The sequence below is a fragment of the Zerene cesonia genome, chromosome 2 (assembly GCF_012273895.1).
Source record: "Zerene cesonia ecotype Mississippi chromosome 2, Zerene_cesonia_1.1, whole genome shotgun sequence".
Classification (NCBI taxonomy): domain Eukaryota; kingdom Metazoa; phylum Arthropoda; class Insecta; order Lepidoptera; family Pieridae; genus Zerene; species Zerene cesonia.
Window position 1 is genome coordinate 2,360,403 of NC_052103.1, and position 23,287 is coordinate 2,383,689.

At 33.4% G+C, this 23,287-nt stretch overlaps 1 protein-coding gene across 2 annotated transcripts in view; it reads right to left on the minus strand.

The window, feature by feature from the left end:
- The window catches only part of LOC119834350 (ras-like protein family member 10B), a 38,033-nt gene that overhangs the window by 10,492 nt on the left and 4,254 nt on the right, over positions 1–23,287 (minus strand). The window contains exon 2 of one of the 2 annotated variants that reach the window (XM_038358703.1): positions 22,009–22,089. In XM_038358703.1, the coding sequence (XP_038214631.1) occupies positions 22,009–22,081 (73 nt within the window). In that variant the 5' untranslated portion in view covers positions 22,082–22,089. Of the gene's footprint in view, positions 1–5,506; positions 5,742–22,008; positions 22,090–23,287 lie in introns of those variants that run through there. The other variant, XM_038358696.1, reaches the window with a different exon arrangement.

A 23,287-nucleotide genomic window follows, 5' to 3' on the forward strand; every position in this document is an offset into this window, starting at 1 on the left:
AAAGTAATAAATGTTATTTGCAGTTAACAATTTTCTTTTTTCTTTATTACAATATTTATGGCAAGACTAGGTATTTGGCACCGCTATCGAAAAGTTGATGATGGATCACTTAAATACAGTTTAATATTATTGACTATAAGACAAACAGACAATATATAAATATATTATTATTTGTGTTTGAATGTTTTTCATATTTATCTATGGTTGTATTGTTATTTGAAGTAGCTTCACAGCGGATGACATTATGTGGTCAATATAACTTATAATATATGAAGGTTAAATAAAACACAGTACAGTTTAGGGCAAGCCGCTTATAAATCATTAATAAAAAAAATATCCCTCAAAGCTCTTTTTCTATGAAAAAGTTTCATTCGGATAAATTTACGGCAATTGACTTATTTGATATGTAAAGAATTTTACTCATATACCAAGTAATAAAAAAGATCATGAAAATATATTTGAAGGTTATACGGATATTAAATATTTGTCGGAAAAATACAATATTAACATCCAAATATTAAGAAAAATGAAAAAATGTATAAAAGATTGTTAGAAATGTCTTCTATACTGATGTTATTACCAGATAAGTAAATAACTGAAACATAATTATTAGCTTGACGTTATTTATTAGTACTAGTTAAAATCACCCTAGGGTACCTCGCGTGAAAAAATCAGCTGGTAACCTCTGGGTCAAAGAACATAATGATAGTAAATAAAGTATATATGTCAATTTATAATATTTATTTCTATTACATTATAATATACATAAATACCGACACATACACATATATATGAAGAACAATGCTTAATGTATCCCATACGTGATACGCATCAATCTTGAGACTTCAGTGTATATAATTCAACACAAATACATTTTTTATGTAATAGTGGGCAACTAAACTGGTAGTTCGCCAGATGGTAAGCGATCACCACTGCCCACGAAAATTTACAGAGGTAGGGCCGCTGCATGCGCCGCTCGCTTTTAAAGAGTAAAGGAAAAGGAAAGAACTGACGATGTGTCTAAAGGAATGTACTGGGAAGCGTGACAAAAAGCCTCCAGCTCCCTCGCTCGTGAAACGAAGTACAGGAGCATCGGCACAGAAGGTCATACATCTCCACAAAAGATCGGCTGGAGGATATGATAACTTTCCCGGTGAGAGCTGGCCCAATTAGTGCCAAAGCTCGTTTTCCACAATTAAAATTAAACAACAATGTTATTTGATTTAATATTAGTATTAAGTCGAGATACCACACCTTTTTTCCGCATGAAGTGGTGAAGCTTTGGAACGACATACCAGCTACAATGTTCCCGAACAATCACGACATTGGGGCCTTCAAGAAAAGAGCGTATAAGTCGCTAAGCACAGGTGTTACACACCTCTAGTGTTACAAGTGTTTATGGGCGGTGGTGACCACTTAACATGCAAAATATGGCCCACTTCCTCAGTGGGCCACCATATTTTGCTTGTTCTGTCATAAAACATATGAGTCTATCATAAATTATGATAATTGATTTTTTCTAACAGTAAGCCGAGGGTCTTTGTACAAAGCATACGGAATACCTAAAGATAGACGACTTTTCAGCGTGAATAAGAATCCTTAGTGAAAGAATTTCTTCCTTTAGTACTCCTGTATTAGCATATGAATGTTGCTACGTGACCCCGTTTCCAATGCGAGTATTTCATTTAAATAACTTCTTGGTCGATCATCTTGTGAAAAACGGTAGCGCTGTTTTATGTAAAACAATTTTTTGATTATTTATACCTGAGTTTGTAATGTTTATACTCATTTAAAAATAAGCTTAAGTTATATCTTCTGGACTTTCAAAAGCGCCAACAGTTTTAACCTCCCCTTCCATTGTTTAGTTATTTTAGTATATAGTTTTAGTATATTATATAATAAGTAGGTATTTATTCATGATATCTTGTATTGTATGTATCTTAATTATTAAAAGTATATTCTAACTATATGTAAATATTATGTATATTCAACTATTAAGGCATAAGGCATCCACTGAAAATCAGTGTTAGTACGCTGAGTGGCAGGCCTAATTAAGGCACATATATACGAGATAAAAACTTGTTTATCTCGTGACAGAGATATCAAAATAAATGATATTGAGAATTACCCAAACACACATAAAACAAATTATCCGTCAATTTTTTTTATGACAGAGCGGGCAACCGAGCAAGTGGGTCACATGAGAAAGCCACTGCCCATGAGCATTTACAAAGCTGTATAGCTTTTGTGGAACTGTTGCTGGCTTTCGGAGGTAGTCATAAGCTCTCTTGTGTGCGATTGCATTGGTATAACTGAGACAATTATTTGCAAGCATTATATTTCATAAATAAATGACGATGTGTACAGGATGATGCATATGATCGAGACGCAAGTATTTTTAGTGTGATAAATGGTCTCAGATATTATAATAAAGTATTTTATATCCCATCACATTACAAGTAATAACTACATGTTTAACTCTAATTAGCTATACATTATATCGTATTATGAGCTTTATCCGGGTGATTCGTTTTCTTGCATAGTACCATTTATTATATTTATTAATAACGATTGTATAGGTTTGCTCAAGTTTGTTTCACTTGTACTCTATCTTATACGAGTTGAATCATCAGTCCATCGTTCCGTCTATAAAAAGCCACTCTGGGGAGCATGGGACCTCGATATTTTAGCTTCTATAATATTAACGTAATATTGTGTTCAATTTCAGTGCTCTGTGGTTTGTTGAGAATTCCGAATTCGATAGTAAAGTTGCCAAATATTTCGACTTCATAGCGGAAGCGAGATTTGGAACAATATCAGATTGTTCGGTGCAATCGTAATAAATTCGGACGAAGAGATATTCAATTATATTTTAGTAGCAAAGATGAATGTGGCCATTAACATGGTCAAATAATCCTAACATTTCTGAGGGTATTATTAATAGCTTTTAGCTAACTATCACACAGCCATAATACAGTGTAGATATTATTTTTGTTTAAGGAAAAACGTTAGCTTTTAAAACAATCTGGATAGCGCTTTAATAATACCCAAGGAGGTAATAAAATGAAACACTTAAAGTATAAAGTGATGCCTTCGGGTAGCATTTTGGATTTAATGCGGTGTGATTGCTTTCGTTGTAGATTCTAGTATTCTTCTAAAAGTGCATTATTTTCAAATAATAATATTACGCAGAATTTATTTTAAGATAGTCCTATAAATAGACCTATAAATTGGCAGCTGTAATCACTTGTACAATATATACAAGGAGAGGTTCTGTACCGAATGCTAGATAAAGAAGCAATTAATTATTTTTGACAGCACACATTAAGAGACTCTTTCACAATTCGTGGGACACGATTTCTTAACTAATTCTAAATGTGAGATTGCATTCAATTTCAACATTTATTTATTCAATATTCACTTTTGAATCGTCATAACATAGTTTTAACATTTACCAACGGTTCGAAAAGCAGTTTCTTCAGAGAAGAGTCGGCAAGAAACTCTGTAGCTGCTCTTTTAAAATCATGTTTTTTATGTCATAGTCGACAATGGAGCTGGTGGGTCGCCTGACGGTAAGTGCTACCACCGCCCATAAACATTTGGAATCACTGTCTATAAAAAAAAACCCATAAAAATCCTCTGCGTAATTTAAAGATTTAAACATACATAGGCACTAATAGAAAGCAACTTTAGCTATGTAGTGACAGGTTGGCGTTATATTATAATTCTTTAATATAATTTCCTAGAATAGAAAATATTGTACGTGATATTTCACGAATAAAAACATAATACTAAATCCCGTTAATTGAATTTCATCACGTCCCTCAGAGAATCGTTTAAAAATTTATTTGAGGATTGAATAGCACTTTAATATTCGAATATAATTTTCAGCAATGATGTCGTTTCTATCTCATTTTATATTGAAATGTAATTATAAATTTCGAAAATTAATGATTTAATAGCATTTTAATTGGTTTAAGGAAAATGTCACCATATTATAAATGTAACGCGAAGAATAAAAAAAATATGTTGATCGTAGAAATCGAAAAAAAAAAATTGTTTTTGACAGAATAAAATTGACTTAACGTTACTAGCGGTTCGCCTGGGCATCGCCCGTGGTATAGCCTTCCTCGATAAATGGGCTATCTAACACTGAAAGAATTTTTCAAATCGTACCAGTAGTTCCTGAGATTAGTGCGTTCAAACAAACTCTTCAGATTTATAAGATTAGTATAGATAAGTTCAAATATTTTTTAATAACAAATTAGTAACAAGCTTACAATCCTAATTAATATTAATTTAAGAAAGTGAGGCCTTTATAATATAATTACATTTACAATTTTTTAACTATTAAAGATTTATGTATATAATTATCCCTTGAGTATTTATTTACCATCTGTTAATGCAATAAAAAGAACTGCCTTGAAATTGTCAGAACTAAATCAAATTTAAATGGGGCTACAAGGCACCAGCTTTCAAATAAAAACAGGATCATAAAAACCGATTCAGCCAATAAAAAGTTATGGGTAACAAACACAAAAATACAATCTAATTGATAAACTCCTCCTCTTTTTGGAGTCGGTTAATAAAGATATAAATCCATCCCAATGAGAAACACAATCCTAATCTTTTGTTTGAAACATTGTCCTATTCATTGTTTTAAAATCTCATATATTTTTATTCTTGTAAAAATACACATATTTTATGTAACTCCTCACCCTATATATTAATTATTCTTTCTACTATTTGTATGCATCATTACAAACATACATTTTTAGATAAGACCAGGCTAAGGCGAACATAAAGTTTTGTGTTAATAAAGGAATTAGAATAATTTAATAGTAGGGAAACTCAGATTATTCGATAGAAACAGCTGAAAAACAAGATGAGAAAAATAACACCATTTATGAAAAGCCGGTTTTCTGGGAAAATTGTAGTACGTATAAATATTTTATTCGTAAACATCCGTTTTAAAAGAAATATTTTCCAACAACCTATTGAAATATGTGTAATAAATTTCCTTGGGTACTAGCTACTAGGGTTAAAAATTGAATCAAACTAAATATAATATTAGCAGACTGCTATTGCACACGCTATTTTATTAGCTTCACCTGTATGTTTGTATGAAACTGACTCCTTTAGACTCCATTTGCACTCACATTAAACGAACAGATTTAAATCAATTATGACAATCGGTGACAATACTTTAGCTTCATGAGTTTATCTTAATCTCCTGATTAGGATAGTTATAAGAGCAAATGAGACAATTAAGTTGTTTCTATCATAAAAGCGTGCTTGAAACTTTATGTAATGCTTTTAAAAATAATAAAAAAATCTAGTTTTAGTGATTATGAAACTTTCTTATTTTTGCACTGTGAAAACATGTTTATAATCCCCGATAACCTATTAAAGAATTTATTAATAATCACATATTCTAAATTAATAATCACATATTCTTAATAATTACATATTCTAAATTATACCAAAATCGTAGATTTCCACTCACCTAATACTTTATTTTGTTTCGTACAGTTCCCTTTACCGTGATCGTCTGTATCCTTCGATGGATCTAATCTATTCATTTCCAAAAAGCAAACAAACACAAACACATTATATACCACTTCCAGCAGTACGTGTCACTAGTAAATCAATGCCATACATTGTTATAATATAATCAAAGAATATTCGCAGATGTGTCGTGATTTTGGCGGCAAATTACCGCGAGCAAAGCGCCCGCCCTCAGTGAGGAAGTCTTCAAAACTGCCGGTGCGTTCCCACTTTAGGCAGTTGTTACGTATTCACTTTAGGTTTCATACCTTTACAATTGGCAAGAGATATAGGCTTTTCTTAGAACGGAGAATTTGGGCTGAAACGAAGGGTTTGTAAGGAAAATCTGAATGATTTTAATGGAAACCTTAAGGTAGATTAATCAATTGTACAATTAAATCCAAATATTCGCTGTATATGGATTTGAATGTATTTATTAGAGATAAAATCCTATCATATCCTATCCTATCCTATTTTTTTAATGTCTAAATAACATCTTTCTTAAAACGAAGTTAATGATTATGTTTGTTTATTGGTAATAATTGTTATAACTCAAATATTCGTAATCTGCAGTGATTTTTATCACAATTACAATATTTAAATACATGGTAAACCATATGGTATGGAACCACCATACACCTAAGCTGATATAAAACTGTTACCATTGTAAATGGTAAAAGTTATGTTATGTTATGTTATGACGAATTGTTCTTCTATGCTTCTACAAGACTTAGACTTCAATCAATAAATGTTTGAGTTTGAGTTTTATTACTTTCCTCATATGTAGAAGTATGTACTTATACCTGTAACATTTTTTCCCTTTGTTATCCCTTTCCCTTAAAGAGCAAGTGAAGCATTTGCAGAGGCCCTACGCCAAATATTCATGGGCGGTGGTGATCGCTTCCCATTAGCGAACCACCAGCTTGGCTAGCCGCTCTAAGTAAAAAATGTATACTAATATTATAGTGCTGAAGAGTTTGTTTGTTTGTTTGAACGCGTTAATCTCAGGAACTGCTGGTCCGATTTGAAAAATTATTTCAGCGTTAGATAGCCCATATATTGAGGAGGCTATATATGTACCATGGGCGAAGCTGTGACGAACCGCTAGTAATAAATACAGGTTAAATTATTGTAAACAATGTTAAACAGAAGTGACATAAACAATCTTGTTAGGACATTATAAAGGCTCTTCATAATGTTACATGCACTTAGAATCTAAGAGGCGACATTGTGTTCGTGGCATTGTTTGTAGACATTGACGGTAGTGGAAAATTTAATTTGTCCATCCAATTACACCCTCGATAACAACCATTATGTTTACCTAAGTAAAGTACATTAAGAGAACAGCTCGAAGAAATATCGACGTATTAGCCTTGATGGAATATAAGGCTTGGTATGTTGTCTTAAAGAAATATCTAAAAAAACATTTAGATTTATTATTTTTCCAAATTTCCAATAGACAAATATCATATGGAATGTGGAATTACACATAGATTTAAATTAAGTGTAATCATTTTAAGATGGTTTGCCACGATCATTGACAACTTGAATTATATATTGTCTATCATACATTTTCTATTAATAGATATATATTCTCTATACATAATAGTAAAAATCATTGAAAACCTTCAAATCCTGAAACCCCTTCTAGATTTATTTGTTATACAACTAATAAGTTTGTTTACATAATTTATAGAGAAGACGAGAAGATAAAGTTAATATATGGATTTCCATGACACAGGGAATCCTAGTGTGGGAGCAAGGGTTCTTAATATCTATATGTCACAATATTTTTGGTAAAAAAAATTATTGTTTAAAATTAGTATGCAACATCCTATTAATATTATAAATGCGAAAGTTTGTAAGTATGGATGTATGGATGTTTGTTACTCTGTCACGTAAAAACTACTGAACCAATTGCAATGAAATTTGGTACGTAGACAGCTGGATAACTGGAATAACATATAGGCAACTTTTTATTCAGATATTCCTACGGGATACGGACTTACGCGGGTGAAACCGCGGGGCACAGCTAGTTATAAATAAAAGAACACGTGCATTTAATCACATTTCACACACATTTCCTATTCCAGACACAATGCGTTAAAAACGAATTTACCTCGATTCATACATCACGCATACGAATAAAATGACCCCTTTATCTTATTCCTTTGTTCTCTGCCCCGAAGCTTGATGAGCGTTTGAGAGACTGTCACTTGGGATTAATATGAGATGTTTCTTGGCGAAATGAGAAATCTGTCGTGTTCCGCTGACGTCGCAGGGTTACATTTTGAGGTTTGACCTATTTTTCGATAAAAAATGAATGCCTTTAATGAACGTTGATTGGCAAATTGTATGACGATATATGCATGCTATATTTTATAGGATGAGGCTGTAATATGTCCACTAAGTGGACTGATGATGGTTTATCATGCATTTTGAGAATGGACGCATAATAACATAATTAAATTATGGCGTGGTTTGGATCAAAAAATATGTATTTATTCATAACTTTTGAATACATTCTGATTAGCTTATCTTTCAATTAAAATTACAAGTAATGAAAGAAATTGAACGTCAAAAACTGTTAACTATGCTTTCAATGAAGTAGAATTAATTGCTTTGTATTTAATTGTTTTATTTCAGAATGTTGGTAGAATATTCTAATCCTTCTTTTTATGGCAAAGCGAGTAAAGGAATGGAACATCAGCTGTTAAGTGGTCACCACCGCATATACACTTGTAACGCTGATGATGTTTCAGGTGCTGTTTCGGCCTTTAAGTGATTTAAGCCTACGCTCGTTTTAAAGGCCTTAATATTGTAGTTAGAAGTCTACGCTCTTTTTAAAGGCCTTAATATTGTAGTTCCAAGAACACCGCAGGCGGTAAATCGAAAGCTTCAGCGTTCGCGGAAGGAAATTGCGAGTCCCTTCTTAATAACCAACAGAATATAGTATATTATATGTGTATAGGTTAGAGAGAGATATAAACTACTTTATTCCACGATGATTCAAGTCACTGCCATGAAAATTTTCCTTTGATTACGTGGCTACGTAGAGAAAGACAGATGCAGTCCTTTACTTGACTGTAGAAATGAGAAATTAAAAACTTTTTAACGGATTTTAAACGCGATTTATTCATTATACTATTAACCCGACGTTTCGAACACTTTACAGCGAGTTACACTTTGTATAATACTCGCGTAAAATCAAACACAAGAAAATACTATGTACAAATGAGTCTTGGACGAATACTGGCATAACTGCTTCTCTTTTTATTAGTTACAAGCTGCGCACCGTAGTAGTTGCCGTACCCGCGTAAGACTGTATCCCGTAGGAATATCGAGATAAAAAGTTATCTATGTATTATTCCACTTGTTCAGCTATCTACGTACCAAATTTCATTGCAATCGGTTCAGTAGTTTTTGCGTGAAAGAGTAATAAACATACACACCTCTTCACCAACTTTTGCATTTATAATATTAGTACGAAGGTATTGATGTATATATTCACAAAAAAAAAATGAAAAATGAAATATAATCCATTCGTGGAGAGCATATATTACTCGTATGTGATCTGATTAAAAGGGCGTAGAATAATATTGCGTACTTTGCAAAATATTTACATTCCCGCAGGAAATCATGAGATTTCATAGATACGTGTATCAAATACATAAAACATTAACTACAAACTATAGGTATAGCATCTTTTATTAAAAATACCGTATCTTTTTATTTCAACATATAATATCACTTAGGTCCACAAAAGTACAGAATTGAATGAAATAAAAATATGTTGAAGAATTTTCTGCCTCATATAGACTCAAGAATATGTACCAGTCCAACAAATGAAAATCTGCTAATACTTTAAGGGATTTCACTTTAGAGTAATTTATGTAAAAATGAAAGAAGTTTTCTCCTTTCTAAAACGACACGCTCTTAGGAATATCGGATGAAGTTGGCAGTTGAATCGAATACAATTGTCAAAGCATCAACTCACCTCTAACGAGGAAAGTTCGGGTATAAAACTAACATAATATTAATATCAGGGAACATTTAACGATGCTAATTTGAAAGTATGCGAAACAGCGCGACGTAATGTGGAGTCAGAAACGTACCAATGTTAACCGTGAATTAAATAATTTAACGTAATATCGTTATCACAAAATCATAGGTTAATTCGGTCAGTCAGTTCAGTCACGAACGACCCTGGATGGGATCACATGGGAAACATCGAGTAATAAAACTAAAAAAAATGTTCAATAGAATTGAGAACCTCTTCGTTTTTGGCGTCGCGTCGATTGAAAAGACATCATTATAGTAAATTTTATTTTTCTGACGTTTCCAATACATAACATCGAAACGTGATAACTTTGCTATTTCTCCGTAGAAACAATTTTCTATAAACTATTGCAATAAACTTCTCGCTTCTTTCTATCTAAGCAATATTTAAGGGTAAACAAATTTTACTGCGTAGTTTGTAAAAACGGTTCTGAAAATGCAGAGTTGCTATTCCATACATGAATTTGTGGCGAAGTTTGGCAGCTTTCCAGCTTACAGTAAATCTTACCAAAACGCAAGTAATACTCCGTCTACATAACCTATAAAGTTTTGTTTTTCTTATATTTTCGTTATACCGGTTAATACATGCTACTGTTCCTATATGTCATCAGGCTAAAAAAATTGGATTAAAATTATCCTTTGTAAATCTGGGATATGAACTATTGGTTTATTCATGTGAATTATTGCGAAAAATTCCACTCCATGATTCGTGTTATTCGATTCAGAACTGGAGTAGGTTGATTGTTAATGGATTTGCTGAATGCTGTATTTTACCTACGTCTACATTATATTAATCAAAATGGATTGAGTATGTTGTTCCCAATCAGATATTCGTATTTTAATTAAATTAAGTTTGTTTGTTATGTATACAAACGAGATTTTTTCATATTTACTATCTAAATATACATTTTTTTCGATGAATACGCACCTGCGAATCGAATCACGATCGCCCATCAAATACGTTGTCCGCTTTTAAGGAGGAAACCAAGACAGTAAGGAAAGGTTGAAAAAAGGATAAGGAAAGGCGTCCGGTTCCCCCACTCACCGAAAGAAGCACAGTAGCTAGTATTTCAGGGCGATCTTCTGCGGGTGTAGGATACCTTCCCCGGTACGAGCTGATCCAATTTCTGCCGAAGCTTGCTTGTCTGCCCACAATAATAATTATGTATCTCGGGCTATTTCCCAGGTAGTCATTAACAAGAAATAACTAACTATGATCAAAATCCGTTACTAACTTCACAAAAAATTTCGTTAAAACAAACTTTACCTACGGAATCGCTCTTTTTACTTAAACTAACAAGAAAACTTTTAAAACTGATGACAAACATCAATCAAGCCTCTTCATACAGTGTCGGTAGCTACAGCAGGTGACCCAAGGCTCTCAAGACCTCTTATCTTGGCTGCGACTAATTTAAAGACGAGAGGTACTCCAGTGAGAGCTTTCGTATGTAAGATGTGGCTTTTGTATACTTTGAACCACTTGATTTTATAGTAATTGAATGTTTTTTTTTATTCCAAATTAAGAGATGTGATTATTTATCTATATCCGCTGAGAAATTGGGCGTCAAATAGTAGCAAATGCTGCTGTGTTTCGTACGAATATGGGGCAGCCAAGGACCTGTATTATCTTATTCATCTTTTCCAGTACATTCATTTCTCCTTCTTTTTTTCTCGTCTTCAATCCCCTCTTTATTTGTTAAAAGCGGGCAGTACAATTGCAGAGACTTTATCTCTATAAATTTTCATGAGTGGTTGTGATCGCTTGCCATTAGGCAAACCACCAGCTCGGCTGCCCGGTCTAACATAAAAAAATTGATTACGTTGCCATCATGAGAATCGCATTCCATTGAATTCAGCATTACTTCTTTCCTATTCAATTATGAATATAATGCTAAAACCGTTTTTAACGAAAACTGAAAAAAAAAATCATGATTTCTATGCCTTTCAATAGTCGAGACGATTTGAAAATAAATAGAGCGGTTTGAAAATAACCTCTTACATAAAGTGTTAAATTCAATAAGCAACCTCATTGAATGAATTTTAACCTATTTCCGGATCTGTTTAATACCGTAGGTGCTCCATTAAAATTCACGACATTATTTCCTTTTAAAACGTCGAGAAGAATTTCTTGGTGTATTGCAAATGGTTGTGGTAGAGAAATTTCGAAGACTTCATTTTTATCATATTTATAACTTCACTTCACGCTTTAAAAAGCTTAACGCTTGTACAAGTAATAAAGCTACTTATAGAGTTCTAAAAATGTGTACGATCATTGATATTCAGTAGATGATCGTTAAATATGCGGAAAACACTGCTCCGTACTAGAGACCTTAGTTAATTAAAATGCATAAAATGTGAAATCAATATCTGCTTTAGAATAAGATCAATGAATTCGGTAGATGATAATATAAGGTTAGTTAGCTTGAAAGCTTTGATCCTAAAATATTTCAAAGGTTCAAACGACGCCCTCTAACTAAATCGTTCAATTCTCTCTTCTTACTACACACTCAGAATTACAGTCGTTTCTTTAGAAATTGAGCGATACAGAGCCAAGTGCAAACATAAAGCTATCTATACTAATACTTAAAGAGAAAAGATTGGTATGTATGTAATATTTTCACACAAAAAATACGACTGGTTCGGTGGACCGATTTCATATATTCTTTTGCCGATAGTCAGCTGCAACTTCAAAAGAGAAATATAAGCTATAAACACGCTCCGTGATACACCATGGAAGTTGGGGCGAACAGCTATATATATAATTATATATTTGAGCTTCAACTAAAAACAAAAAAATCCTGCATTTAAAGCTTCTCTGCTTCCATCAGATGAACACAAATTACACGAACTTTGTTATTTCGAATGCAAAGCCAAAGTTTATAACAAATCCCGAGTTTGAGTGGTTTCTAACTATCTACAGAGTCGTGGGATATTAAAGCAAATTCTGTTTTAAACTGATGAAATATGGCTTAAAATGCAACGCATAAAATTCGGTACGAGATGCGGTAATTGCTTTTCATTATGGTTTGACTAACTACGAAACAATGTACGCTAAAAGGTTTTCATTATAAATTTCTAATAGCTGAAGAGGATGCAACTTGTATAAAATGTCATTAAAAAAATATGAAATAGAAAAGCTTTAGCGTACTTCACTTAGTTTTTTTTAATATCATATAAATTCACCCATCTAATTTTAATGGATCCTTTTCCGATAGTTTTGGCCTATAAATTACATTCAAAATACACTTATCAATTAAGTTTATCAACAAATAGATGATCGGCTTTCTGATGTTTATGCGAATTGATTACGTCTTACAAGTTCTGAACGAGGGACACAAAACGTTGCAGTCTTTATATGAATTTATTACCACTGGCACGGACTGAGTAAAGGACGCAGATGATCGATTGGATCGAAAAATAGGTGGCCGGTCTATTTCAATTCAGTGCTGGATTTTGAATGCTTATTGATACTGTGCTGATCTAGCGTCGGAATCCAGTAATATTGGCACTGACCATTGTATTAATGTAAATAAGGCATTATTAGAAACTTAAAATGTTTACAACTAGCTAATGCTCGTTGGCTTTGCCCGTGGCAAGAAAATTCTAATGGGAATAAGATGTATCACTGCGGTAAAAAGCAGCCTATATAATATTTTCTCCTCTTGACTATATAACTAGGATGACAAGACAGTGCTTTTAATTAATATAATATAAGAATGAAGCGCAATAAAATAATATGCCATATAAATTCAATAGATGCCCAACGTGCAAAGTTCACATAAAAGATTATTATTCTCTGTATAAACAACAATAAATTCATAACAAAAAGGAAGGAGAGAGGTTAGGTTATTATTATTGGCCTATAAATAGTCCTTCAAAATCCATCCTCAGTACTTCCCACGTATCCAAAGTTCGCAACCGCTTCAGCATCTATGTTTGCCAACTTCTCTCTACAAACACCGTTATAAGCTTGCAGGTGAATCTGGTTAGCTGTGGAACTATATGTTCCTCAGGGACTTCACCTGTGCTAACTCGCTCCGGTCGCTTAACCTCACAAGACTGCATTAATAACTTTGTTTACGCAGTACATTACGTTGGAAGCGTTATGTTATTCTTAAGAGAAGGTGATTTATTGATATAATCAAAAAAACGAAACTAATTTTAAGCGTAGTTATTTGAATTCGCAAACATTATTATCATAGTATATAACATGTTTGTCTAGTTAAATGCTACTGACAATAAATCGTATTGGAAATAACAAATCAAAATGGTTACTATGACATCTTAAAGAAGGACTAATTAAAAAGAAGATAGAGCTATCTATGGATCACGATAATCTCTGAACTAACTACAACTTACGAAGCGTAAATAAACATTTGTGTTGTTTGGTACAGTGCTACATTCCCTGAATTATCTGGATAGTGCAATAACGTTCACATAATTTGAGAATCAAGTTCACCTTCACTTCAAAACTATGAAAATGAAAATATATTTACCTTAGCGCCATTATAACAAAAGCGTATGAAACAAAGCACAACAACCACTTCATCGAGCAATCATGCATACCCACCAATACCTAATAATTCCAATTTGCCGTGCAATCATAAATCTAGAAGCAATTTCTCATCTCGTTAGAGCTATTGAGGCATAACGGTGGAAAGCCACCCTTGTTCAGGGCGGTTAGCAATTGCCAACTACGCCTTCTCTAGACTCCATCACTTCACGGCACAATTAATGGTTAAATTACCATTTAGGACCGTGTTAAGTACAGCTATTTAGGGAAATAGTTTTTGCACTGAGTGGACCTTGCTCTTTAATTGCTTGGGTTGAAACACTATGAATTATTTAGTACGAGGTCTTCTGAATGTTATAAAAAAGGGAATTTCCAAACCTTCGCTCTTCCGTGTTTATCCTAAATTCGATATGGAGTGGATGTAGTATACACGCAAAAGATCTTTATTATTAATTAGCATAAGGGTCTTAATTATTCAACATTACAATTTCTATCATAAACGAGGTAAACAATAATATATATATTGATAATCTATGTATGATGTAACGATATATTAGGTAGATTTTAATAGATTTTAATGAGAGACTACCTACCTACGAATACTAACGACGAACCTACTTAACGAATAATAAAGCTTTCAATGCCATAACCATATGCCATTGAAAAAAGGTTATGGGTTAAGAAGTCACCAACCAACAAGAAACCAAGGGGCACAGCTTGTGCTTATTTTAAAACATACTACACTCTATATATACAACACTAACATTTCAAACATAAACAAAAGAAATGAAAAAGTAATAAAAGTAACATTTAATACAACTTTCCGCAGAGAAAGAGGTTCTATATCGGAAATTATTCACCGCAGGAAATGAAGCCTTGTCTTCCTAGGGAATGTAATTACCGCTGCTGCAATTTTATTGCTCACCCTTGAACCTAACTTGTATTTATGTATATTATACTTTCTTTATTTAATGTAACTAAAGTAAATACATTCATCGCTGCCATTAGCATCATATTGACTATATATGGATTATGTGTGATAATAAATTTCTGAACCGATTAAACGTTCTATATTTCAATTGTAACAGAAATTAGTCAAATTAACAATGTTTGCAGACAAATTTCTAATTATAGGTAATTAATTGAAAGTCGTTGAATTGAGCATTCACTTTAGACTTTAATATTAACGTAGCGAATAGAATTTAAGATTTAACATTTGAAATTTATGATCAAACAAGCTGGTGAGATACCCAGTCGTCCAGCGATCACCACCGCCATTGAACCTTCACCAGAGTCCTTATAAAGCTGTTGCCGGGCCTTTGGTATGTATGGGTAAGTTTGAAACATTGATATTTAATACTATACTTCTATTAAAAAGGATGTGAATTAATGAGTACATTACAATATGTACAACTTGATATTCAAAAATTTTTGATATTCTACGAGCTCAAGTCGGAATGCTATGCGTCTCTATCCCCAAGTTTTTACTATCTACATCAAAATCCCAGGCGTACCAGAGGTTCTTAACATTTATATCATTATAATGCTATTAACAATTTTAGCATTATAAATATTACATTGACATATTATTATATATATGTTAGCACAAATTCTTTATCTAGGTAGATACAGAATTTGTGCTAACAATGTATTTTATAATACCATCCTAACAAAGAAAAATAACATTATACACGTTCGTAGCTCCCTCATTCATTACAGAACCGTCTAAATTACCCACATTTGTAGACGGCACAACACTGGAAGAGATCACTTATAAAATATTAACGTATATCATGTCACGGTTCTCATGCATTGTGAAACTATATGGAAACAAAACTATTAGTTTGCGTTACTTGTATGTACATGAAAGAAAATACTAGAATAATATGTTTAATGCATACGCTGTAACAACATGAATATTTATGTTCTTATAAAAGGGAAGAAAGTTAATATAAAACTTCATACTACTCGTCTAAAGTTATAACGCTTCGCTAGTCTTTATATAATATTTTGCTCATATTAAAATATACAAGGCAACACACAATATTAATATTCTTTCAACATAAATCTGACATACATTTTTTTTTTTTGGGGAAAATAAATGACATAATTTTAACTCTTTAATCAACGGATTATGAACGCGATTTAACATGTTGAAAAGTCTTTAATTTATAAATGTATTATATTCGCATTAAATCAAACACAAGAAAATACTATAATTTTTTTATCTGCATGTTTGTAGACCGGGTGACGTCTTGGCAGTAAGTAGCCTACCGCTGCATCTCTTATATTATCTATCCTCTTATATCTATTTTATCTAGATAGTAATTGGGCTAGAAAGTTTCTCTTGTACTCTCTTGTTATATTTCTCTATTCCACAATAATCATTCTATCTATCATCATATAGGTATGTATCATATCTTCGACTTTTTTCAAAGTATGCAAAAAACGCGGGTTCGAATCCCGCCTCGCCTCTTTCTATTCTTTCAAAATTTCTCGTTGAACGTATTTTTGAAATATTATATACATTTGTTTTTATAATGATTTTAATCACGATCTCCAAATTTTGTGTATTCAAATATTCAAACTAACGTCTTTATCTTTGTCTTTATTATAAATCGTGTGCTATTAAGACCTTTTCGCAGTAACCTAGTAGTAAAATGAGTAATAAAAAAAATATTCTTGCATTTTATTATTATTACCAGTAAAATATGGATATTAGATGAACCTCCTTAAATGTTCAATAATAATAAGCAATTTTATAAAATCTATTTCAATGTTCCTCCACTACCACTACCACAAAACGACCAGAGAAATTCGTAACCCGCAGCCACTGAATCAATATTAAAAAATATATATGAAAACGGTTCAGTGAACAGGATCGAGTACGATTGGCATTGGTCAATTTACTCTACGACTACAATACACATGCCCGCAACCAAATCAAAATTGGAATAATCCGCAAAGCTATATAAAAGAGTGAAGCCTAAAACTGAAAACTCGTTTCATCGAATGTGCATTTTTCAATATTCATTAAGGAGTTAGTTAAATTTAGTTATAAATTTAAATGCCAGAATAATGCAAAAGCGGTAATGCGTACAACCTAAATGTACGTGAGCATATTGTTCCGTCATGCATAAATTGAAAAATCAATTTAGTCCCGTGTCCCCTAGTGGGGTATGGGGCAGATGATATACATCTGTTTCACTGATCGATTTTCAACGGACAAGGTAGATCAGTCTTCTGTGTCCTGCCAGACCGAGACATTTTTTTTTATGCATCCCCACCGGGAACTGAACCCAGGTTCTACGCTACCCTCGGTTCTACGCTCATGCGTTAACCACTGTACCAAGGAGGCGGTCAAATATATTATACTTAGGTATAAATATAAGGTTCAGGATAATTAATTGCTGCATTCACTGGACGTCTATTAAACTAAGTGTCCTATTGATATGTTCGGTAACGTTATTGATGATCGACCCGATCAAAACTCAATACTGGTGACATACGTTTATCCATTCTCTCCCGCCTTGACGAATCACCCGTGTAAGCCATCCAATTAATTAAACGTATTGATCAAAACCTCTTAAACCTTCTTGCTCTTCACTAAGCTCCGAAGGCATAGAGGATCCTTGATCACAGGGATCTCACTAATGACTTCAACGTCTAGACTAGTTGCTATGGAAATAAGTAATTCTCTCATGATCATTATATAGGCAAGGTTATACTCTGCTAAAGGGTAGCAATTTTCCAACGTCGATTAAAAATTACTAGCTCATCCGTGAACTTTATCTGCTCTCAAAAATAAAGTTTTTATCCCTCTTTTGTCTCTTTCTCAATGACGCTGCGTTCTTATTACCAATCTTATTTATTTATTTATTTTTTTTTATGTCATAACGGGCTACTGAGCTGGTGGTTCGCCTGATGGTAAGCGATCACCACCGCCCATGAACATTCGCAAAGACCTCTGCGAATGTGCTGCCCGCTTTTTTGGGGTAAGGGAAAAGGAATGGATTAACGACTGGAAAGAAGGAATGGACTGGGACAGGTGAGGAAAATGAAACGGGCCTCCGGCTCCCCCACTCACCGTACGAAACACAGTGGCATGCCACTATTTCACGCCGGTTTTCTGTGGGGGTGTGGTACTTCCCCGGTGCGAGCTGGCCCAATTCGTGCCGAAGCGTGCTCGACTCCCACAGCTAGACCTATTAACCTATTATACAATAATCTTCCGCATTCCTCGATAAGTGGATTATCTAGCACAAAAATAAGTTTTCAATTGTATGTGCAGTCAGTTCCTAAGATTAGCTTGTTTAAACAAACACTTCAGGTAATATTAGAATTGCTAAATCAGGGGTCGCCTGCATATATACATAAAATTACATGATGGATAAGTATATATCAATATTTTTCAATGTGGAAGTCGAGCACGCTTCGGCACGCATTGGGCCAGCTCGCACCGGGGAAGTACCGCACCCCCACAGAAAACCGGCGTGAAATAAGAGTTTGCTATTGTGTTTCGTACGGTGAGTGGGGGAGCCGGAGGCCTATATCCTTTCCTTACCCGTCCCCGCCCTTTCCATCGTTCCTCGATCAATCAGTAATCCATTTGGAGAGGAGTAAGGTCTGCAAATGACCTTACGCCTCTCCAAATGTTTATGGGCGGTGGTAGCGCTTACCATCAGGCGACCCATTGCCGACTATGACATAAAAATAAATCACCTATCTTCATAATCATCTTACTTCTTTAATTTCCCTCACTTTTATTGTTAGTTCTGAGTGGTCCTTTTCTAACCGCAACTATCTGCAATTTACTTTCATCTCGCCATAAAACCACTTTAATATAACAATGCTTGTAAACGAAACGTAACGACAGTCAGAAGCGGCACTTAAGATTTACTAGTGGGTTTACCGTCGTGCCCAAAATTATCTATAAATCTACAGAAGTGCCTGTTTATATACGTGTTTACTTGGAATGAGCATTTTAAGTTGCCAAAGTGCAATTCTCGAAGCACTAAGTGTCGCTATACTAAACAACTAATGATATTGCAGCCTAGTAATACTAGGTTACGGTTAAAATTTCATCCTTAATGTTCTCAAATATATATACCTAGTATCATACAGGTACATGTTCTATGAAAGCATTAAACTGGCTATGTAATAACGTTCATTTCCCTACATTGCAAAGGTTTAAACTTTTTTTTTTTTTTTTATTCTCTCATCACAAATGAGTATCTGTATAATTGTTATACTTATTGCTTAATACTAACATTTGTGAGAGACTGGAGCCCGAGGTAAGTATGAAATACTTGTGTTACGGGTCACCAGGCCCCCAAGAATTTTACAGTTACATTTAAGATAACAATGAATATTATGCACTTAACTGAATTGATGAGATTTTTTTTTTTTGATGAATATGATATATAAAATATTTATTCTACTAATGGATATATTATATCTGAGTGAATGAATAATGAGGAATGTGTGTATGTGTGTGTATATATATGTGTGTGTGTGTGTGAATTACTTTGAAATTGATCCTCCGTATATTTCACGTCTAAACTTAACTTACCCTAAGATTATACAGAAGAAAGATTTGATTGTTTGTTTGTATTGAATAGATTTCGAAGCTACGTGAATGATTTTAAAACTTCTATTACCTATAAAAGCCACGTTATCTGTGAGTGTTATAACAATGTGGCTATTTTTTATTTGAAGCAGGGACGTGTATTCTGTATTTAAGTATGTGTGTATAAGGAGAAGTCACTCCTAAAACACTTACAAAACACACTCATAAACAGAGTGTACAAAACAACTCAAATACTGTCAGAATGACCAAACCGTATTACAACTTTTGGGTTCGAATGTCCCGGAATAGACAACAATTCAGTCAGATTAACACATTTTGCTGTACGTGAACAACATACAATAGGAAATTGGGTTTGAGTAGCTTCAAAGAGATTCAGGACTTTTCGTACGGGTGCTGAATTTATTTATAATGGAACAAAGCAGAGAGACGATAGAATTTTCATCAAAGCATGTTAAAGTGAATGATATTATCGCGTATTCAGTAACAATCGTATGCTGCTCTTTTGCATTATAACAAGCGTGTTTTAAAACTTAGTCATGAATAAGTTTTCTTAAAAATATTCAATTATAAACAAAATGATTTACGAAGCCATTGAAACGTCGCCAAACAAATAAATCATTTACAAACTTATCGCATTACGAAAGTTTTATAGCCCAGTTTTAGAGATTTCTTTCGCAAAAATAATAGGTACATTTCTGCGCTCACTATGACTTGGCATAAACATGTTTTGCTCACGAACGAAAAGGCGTTAAGAATTTGGCCGGACTCCAAGCTAACTAGATGGAAACAAGCTTGGGAATAGCATAATTAAAGGGTAAATAGAACGACTGTCATAATGCTACTTGAGTTACAGAAAGCTTTAACGTTAATAGCTTCAGGTCTGGTTGGAATTTCAAGTAATGTTTCACATCTTATTTACGCTTATTGTGTTACTTTAAAAACAGAGGTTTAATTATAAATCTTCTGTGTCAGCATTTATTAAGTTAGTTACCGATTGTTGTATTTAATAGATTAGCATGTGTATTACTAGGTTATACTTATTACTTATTACAACTTTCAACATATCTATACTAGTGGTACAAAGAGGTAAAGTTTCTATCTTTGTATATTTGGAGATTGGCAGTAAAGATCCGAACATGAAAATCATTTAACTTACAGAAACAACTCGGGCGAAGCCGAGGCAAGCGGCTGGTAAATGACATCTTACTTTGTTAGATATTTTTAAACGACTTCCAGGAACGAAAAAGTTTTATGATTGTCTGTGTGTTTTTTTTTTGTACATTGGACCATAATTTCGACAATAGTGAACAGATCTAAGAAATTGATCTATTTAGCTAAGTCTAATAGTTGTAGATAATAGATAAATACTACCTCCTTACTACACAGTACCCCAAGTAGTAACTTACTATTTACCTATCTACCGCCTACTTGGCTTGGTTGGCATCGACTTCAATTAGATGAGGCGCTTATAGTAATTATATTAAATTATTTTTCGCTTTTGAGTGATTACTAGCGTGATTTAAAGTCGCCTACATTCCTGTTACATATAATTTACTTCCTTACCTCAAGTTTAGTACTTACACGCTTTGAAACTACATAAAGTTTGGACAGGATCATGCCACAGACAAGCATAACTTGCTGATAGAGATGAAGAAGAAAGTACAATGTGAATCAGCAAATTTAGAAACACATTACCCCGGCCCGCACCCATAGCGCAGATCCATTCATCCCACGTCAGCTTAATTTACGTACAATCGAAGTTGGACACTTAAACTAATGGCATTCGGCAGTAGTTTTCCCTGGCGTCGCCTTGTAATACAAACTTTGTCAATTGAAACTCAACTCATACGGAATTATTGTTGTTTCAGTTCAAATGCGGTCATAATTTAAGGGATCTTTTTGTTTCTTCTTTTACAAGCTATGTTTATGTTTTCTATATATTTAAACGGCCCTCTGCCTCCGTAGTGGGATATTGAAAATGCGTATATTTCAGATTTCTTCCATTTTCACTACATGACACAAGTACAAAAATAAATAAAAAGAAAAAAATACTATTTTTACCGAAAATGTCACCGATGGGGGATACTTATCGAAATTGAGACCAAATGACAACAATTTCCTATCAAACAAAAAATTAATCCCATCAATCGGTTGAAAACTGACGGAGTCATTGAGAAAAAAATCAGTTCAATTAACAACCTCTTCCGTTTTTGTGCGTTCGTTGAAAAGGTAAGTCATTACTCTTATAAACTATGTAAAATGTATGTATGATATGTATAGATTTATAAAAGCTACTTACGGATGGTATATTTCTTATCGGAATGACGAGACGTCCGAGTAGTTTGCGATGATCTCCTCTTATTGTACCGCATGATATAATCTGAAAAAAAGCTGCTATTTAATATATTACGTCATATTTTTATATCATCATCTAGTTTCTGTACGCGGCTTCACACGCGTTAAGTTCGGAGTTTACTAATTGTTATCAAACATAATCCTTCATATATTATCACTGTATGTATTAAAAGATGTAAGCATACACAGATACAATAAGCGACTTTGTTTTATACTATGTACTGTCAATGTACGTACGATTTAATAATAAATGTCACAAAGCATTTCCAACGAGTTCATTGTATCGCGATTGTTTACTTTCCGCCTGGTCTTGCAAGTGAAGGCGCTCAAAGAAGTTCCATGACAATTTCACAAGAGCGTTGATTTTAAGTTTAATCTTGACAACGGCTTGTCACGTCGTTGCCGTGTTTCAGAAGTGTGCCTGAGTTTTTTGAATACAGCGAAAAGTCATTAGAAATGAATGTTTAAAAGTATGTTGAATTTTATTGTATCAAGAAGAAATTATTTGTCTGTTTTTTCTATTCCATTGCGTTATAAAATCGTTTTCACCGCGAATTATGTATATAAATATCATATGTTACTAGCTGCACCCGGCAAACGCTGTTCTGCCTTACTCTTATCATTTAGGGGTATGAAAAATAGATGTTGACCGATTCTCATAGATAATAACCGGATAAGCACAAAAAATTTCATCAAAATCGGTCAAGCCGTTTCGAAGGAGTATGACAACGAAAACTGTGACACGAGATTTTTATATATTTGATATAAATATTTATGAACATGTTTAATGTAATGTAATGAATTATAATTTGAGGGTTATCAATTTATTATTTTTACATAAAATATTTTTGTTATGTTGTTATATCCAATATCTGTTAATAAATCGGTCTACATTTCTTTTGATTGTGCGAGCGAAGCCGCGGGGTGAAGAGAGTCGTTGATAAAGATGAAATTAAACAGAAATGAGTACGCCTTCAATTTCACTCGAGCAATTCATAAGTACTGAGAAATTGCGTTGCGTGTCTCATTAATTAAATTCATTCATCATATATTTATTACAGAAAAGGGACAAGTAGTATATAGATATAACTTGCATAATTACGTCTTGGAATTAATAAACATGCCGAGTGTTATGTAATTAACATCGATATTAGTCTCGCTCGTTCTAAGTTAAGCATATTTCTCCATCCTATACTACTAATCCTACTATCCTACTACTAATA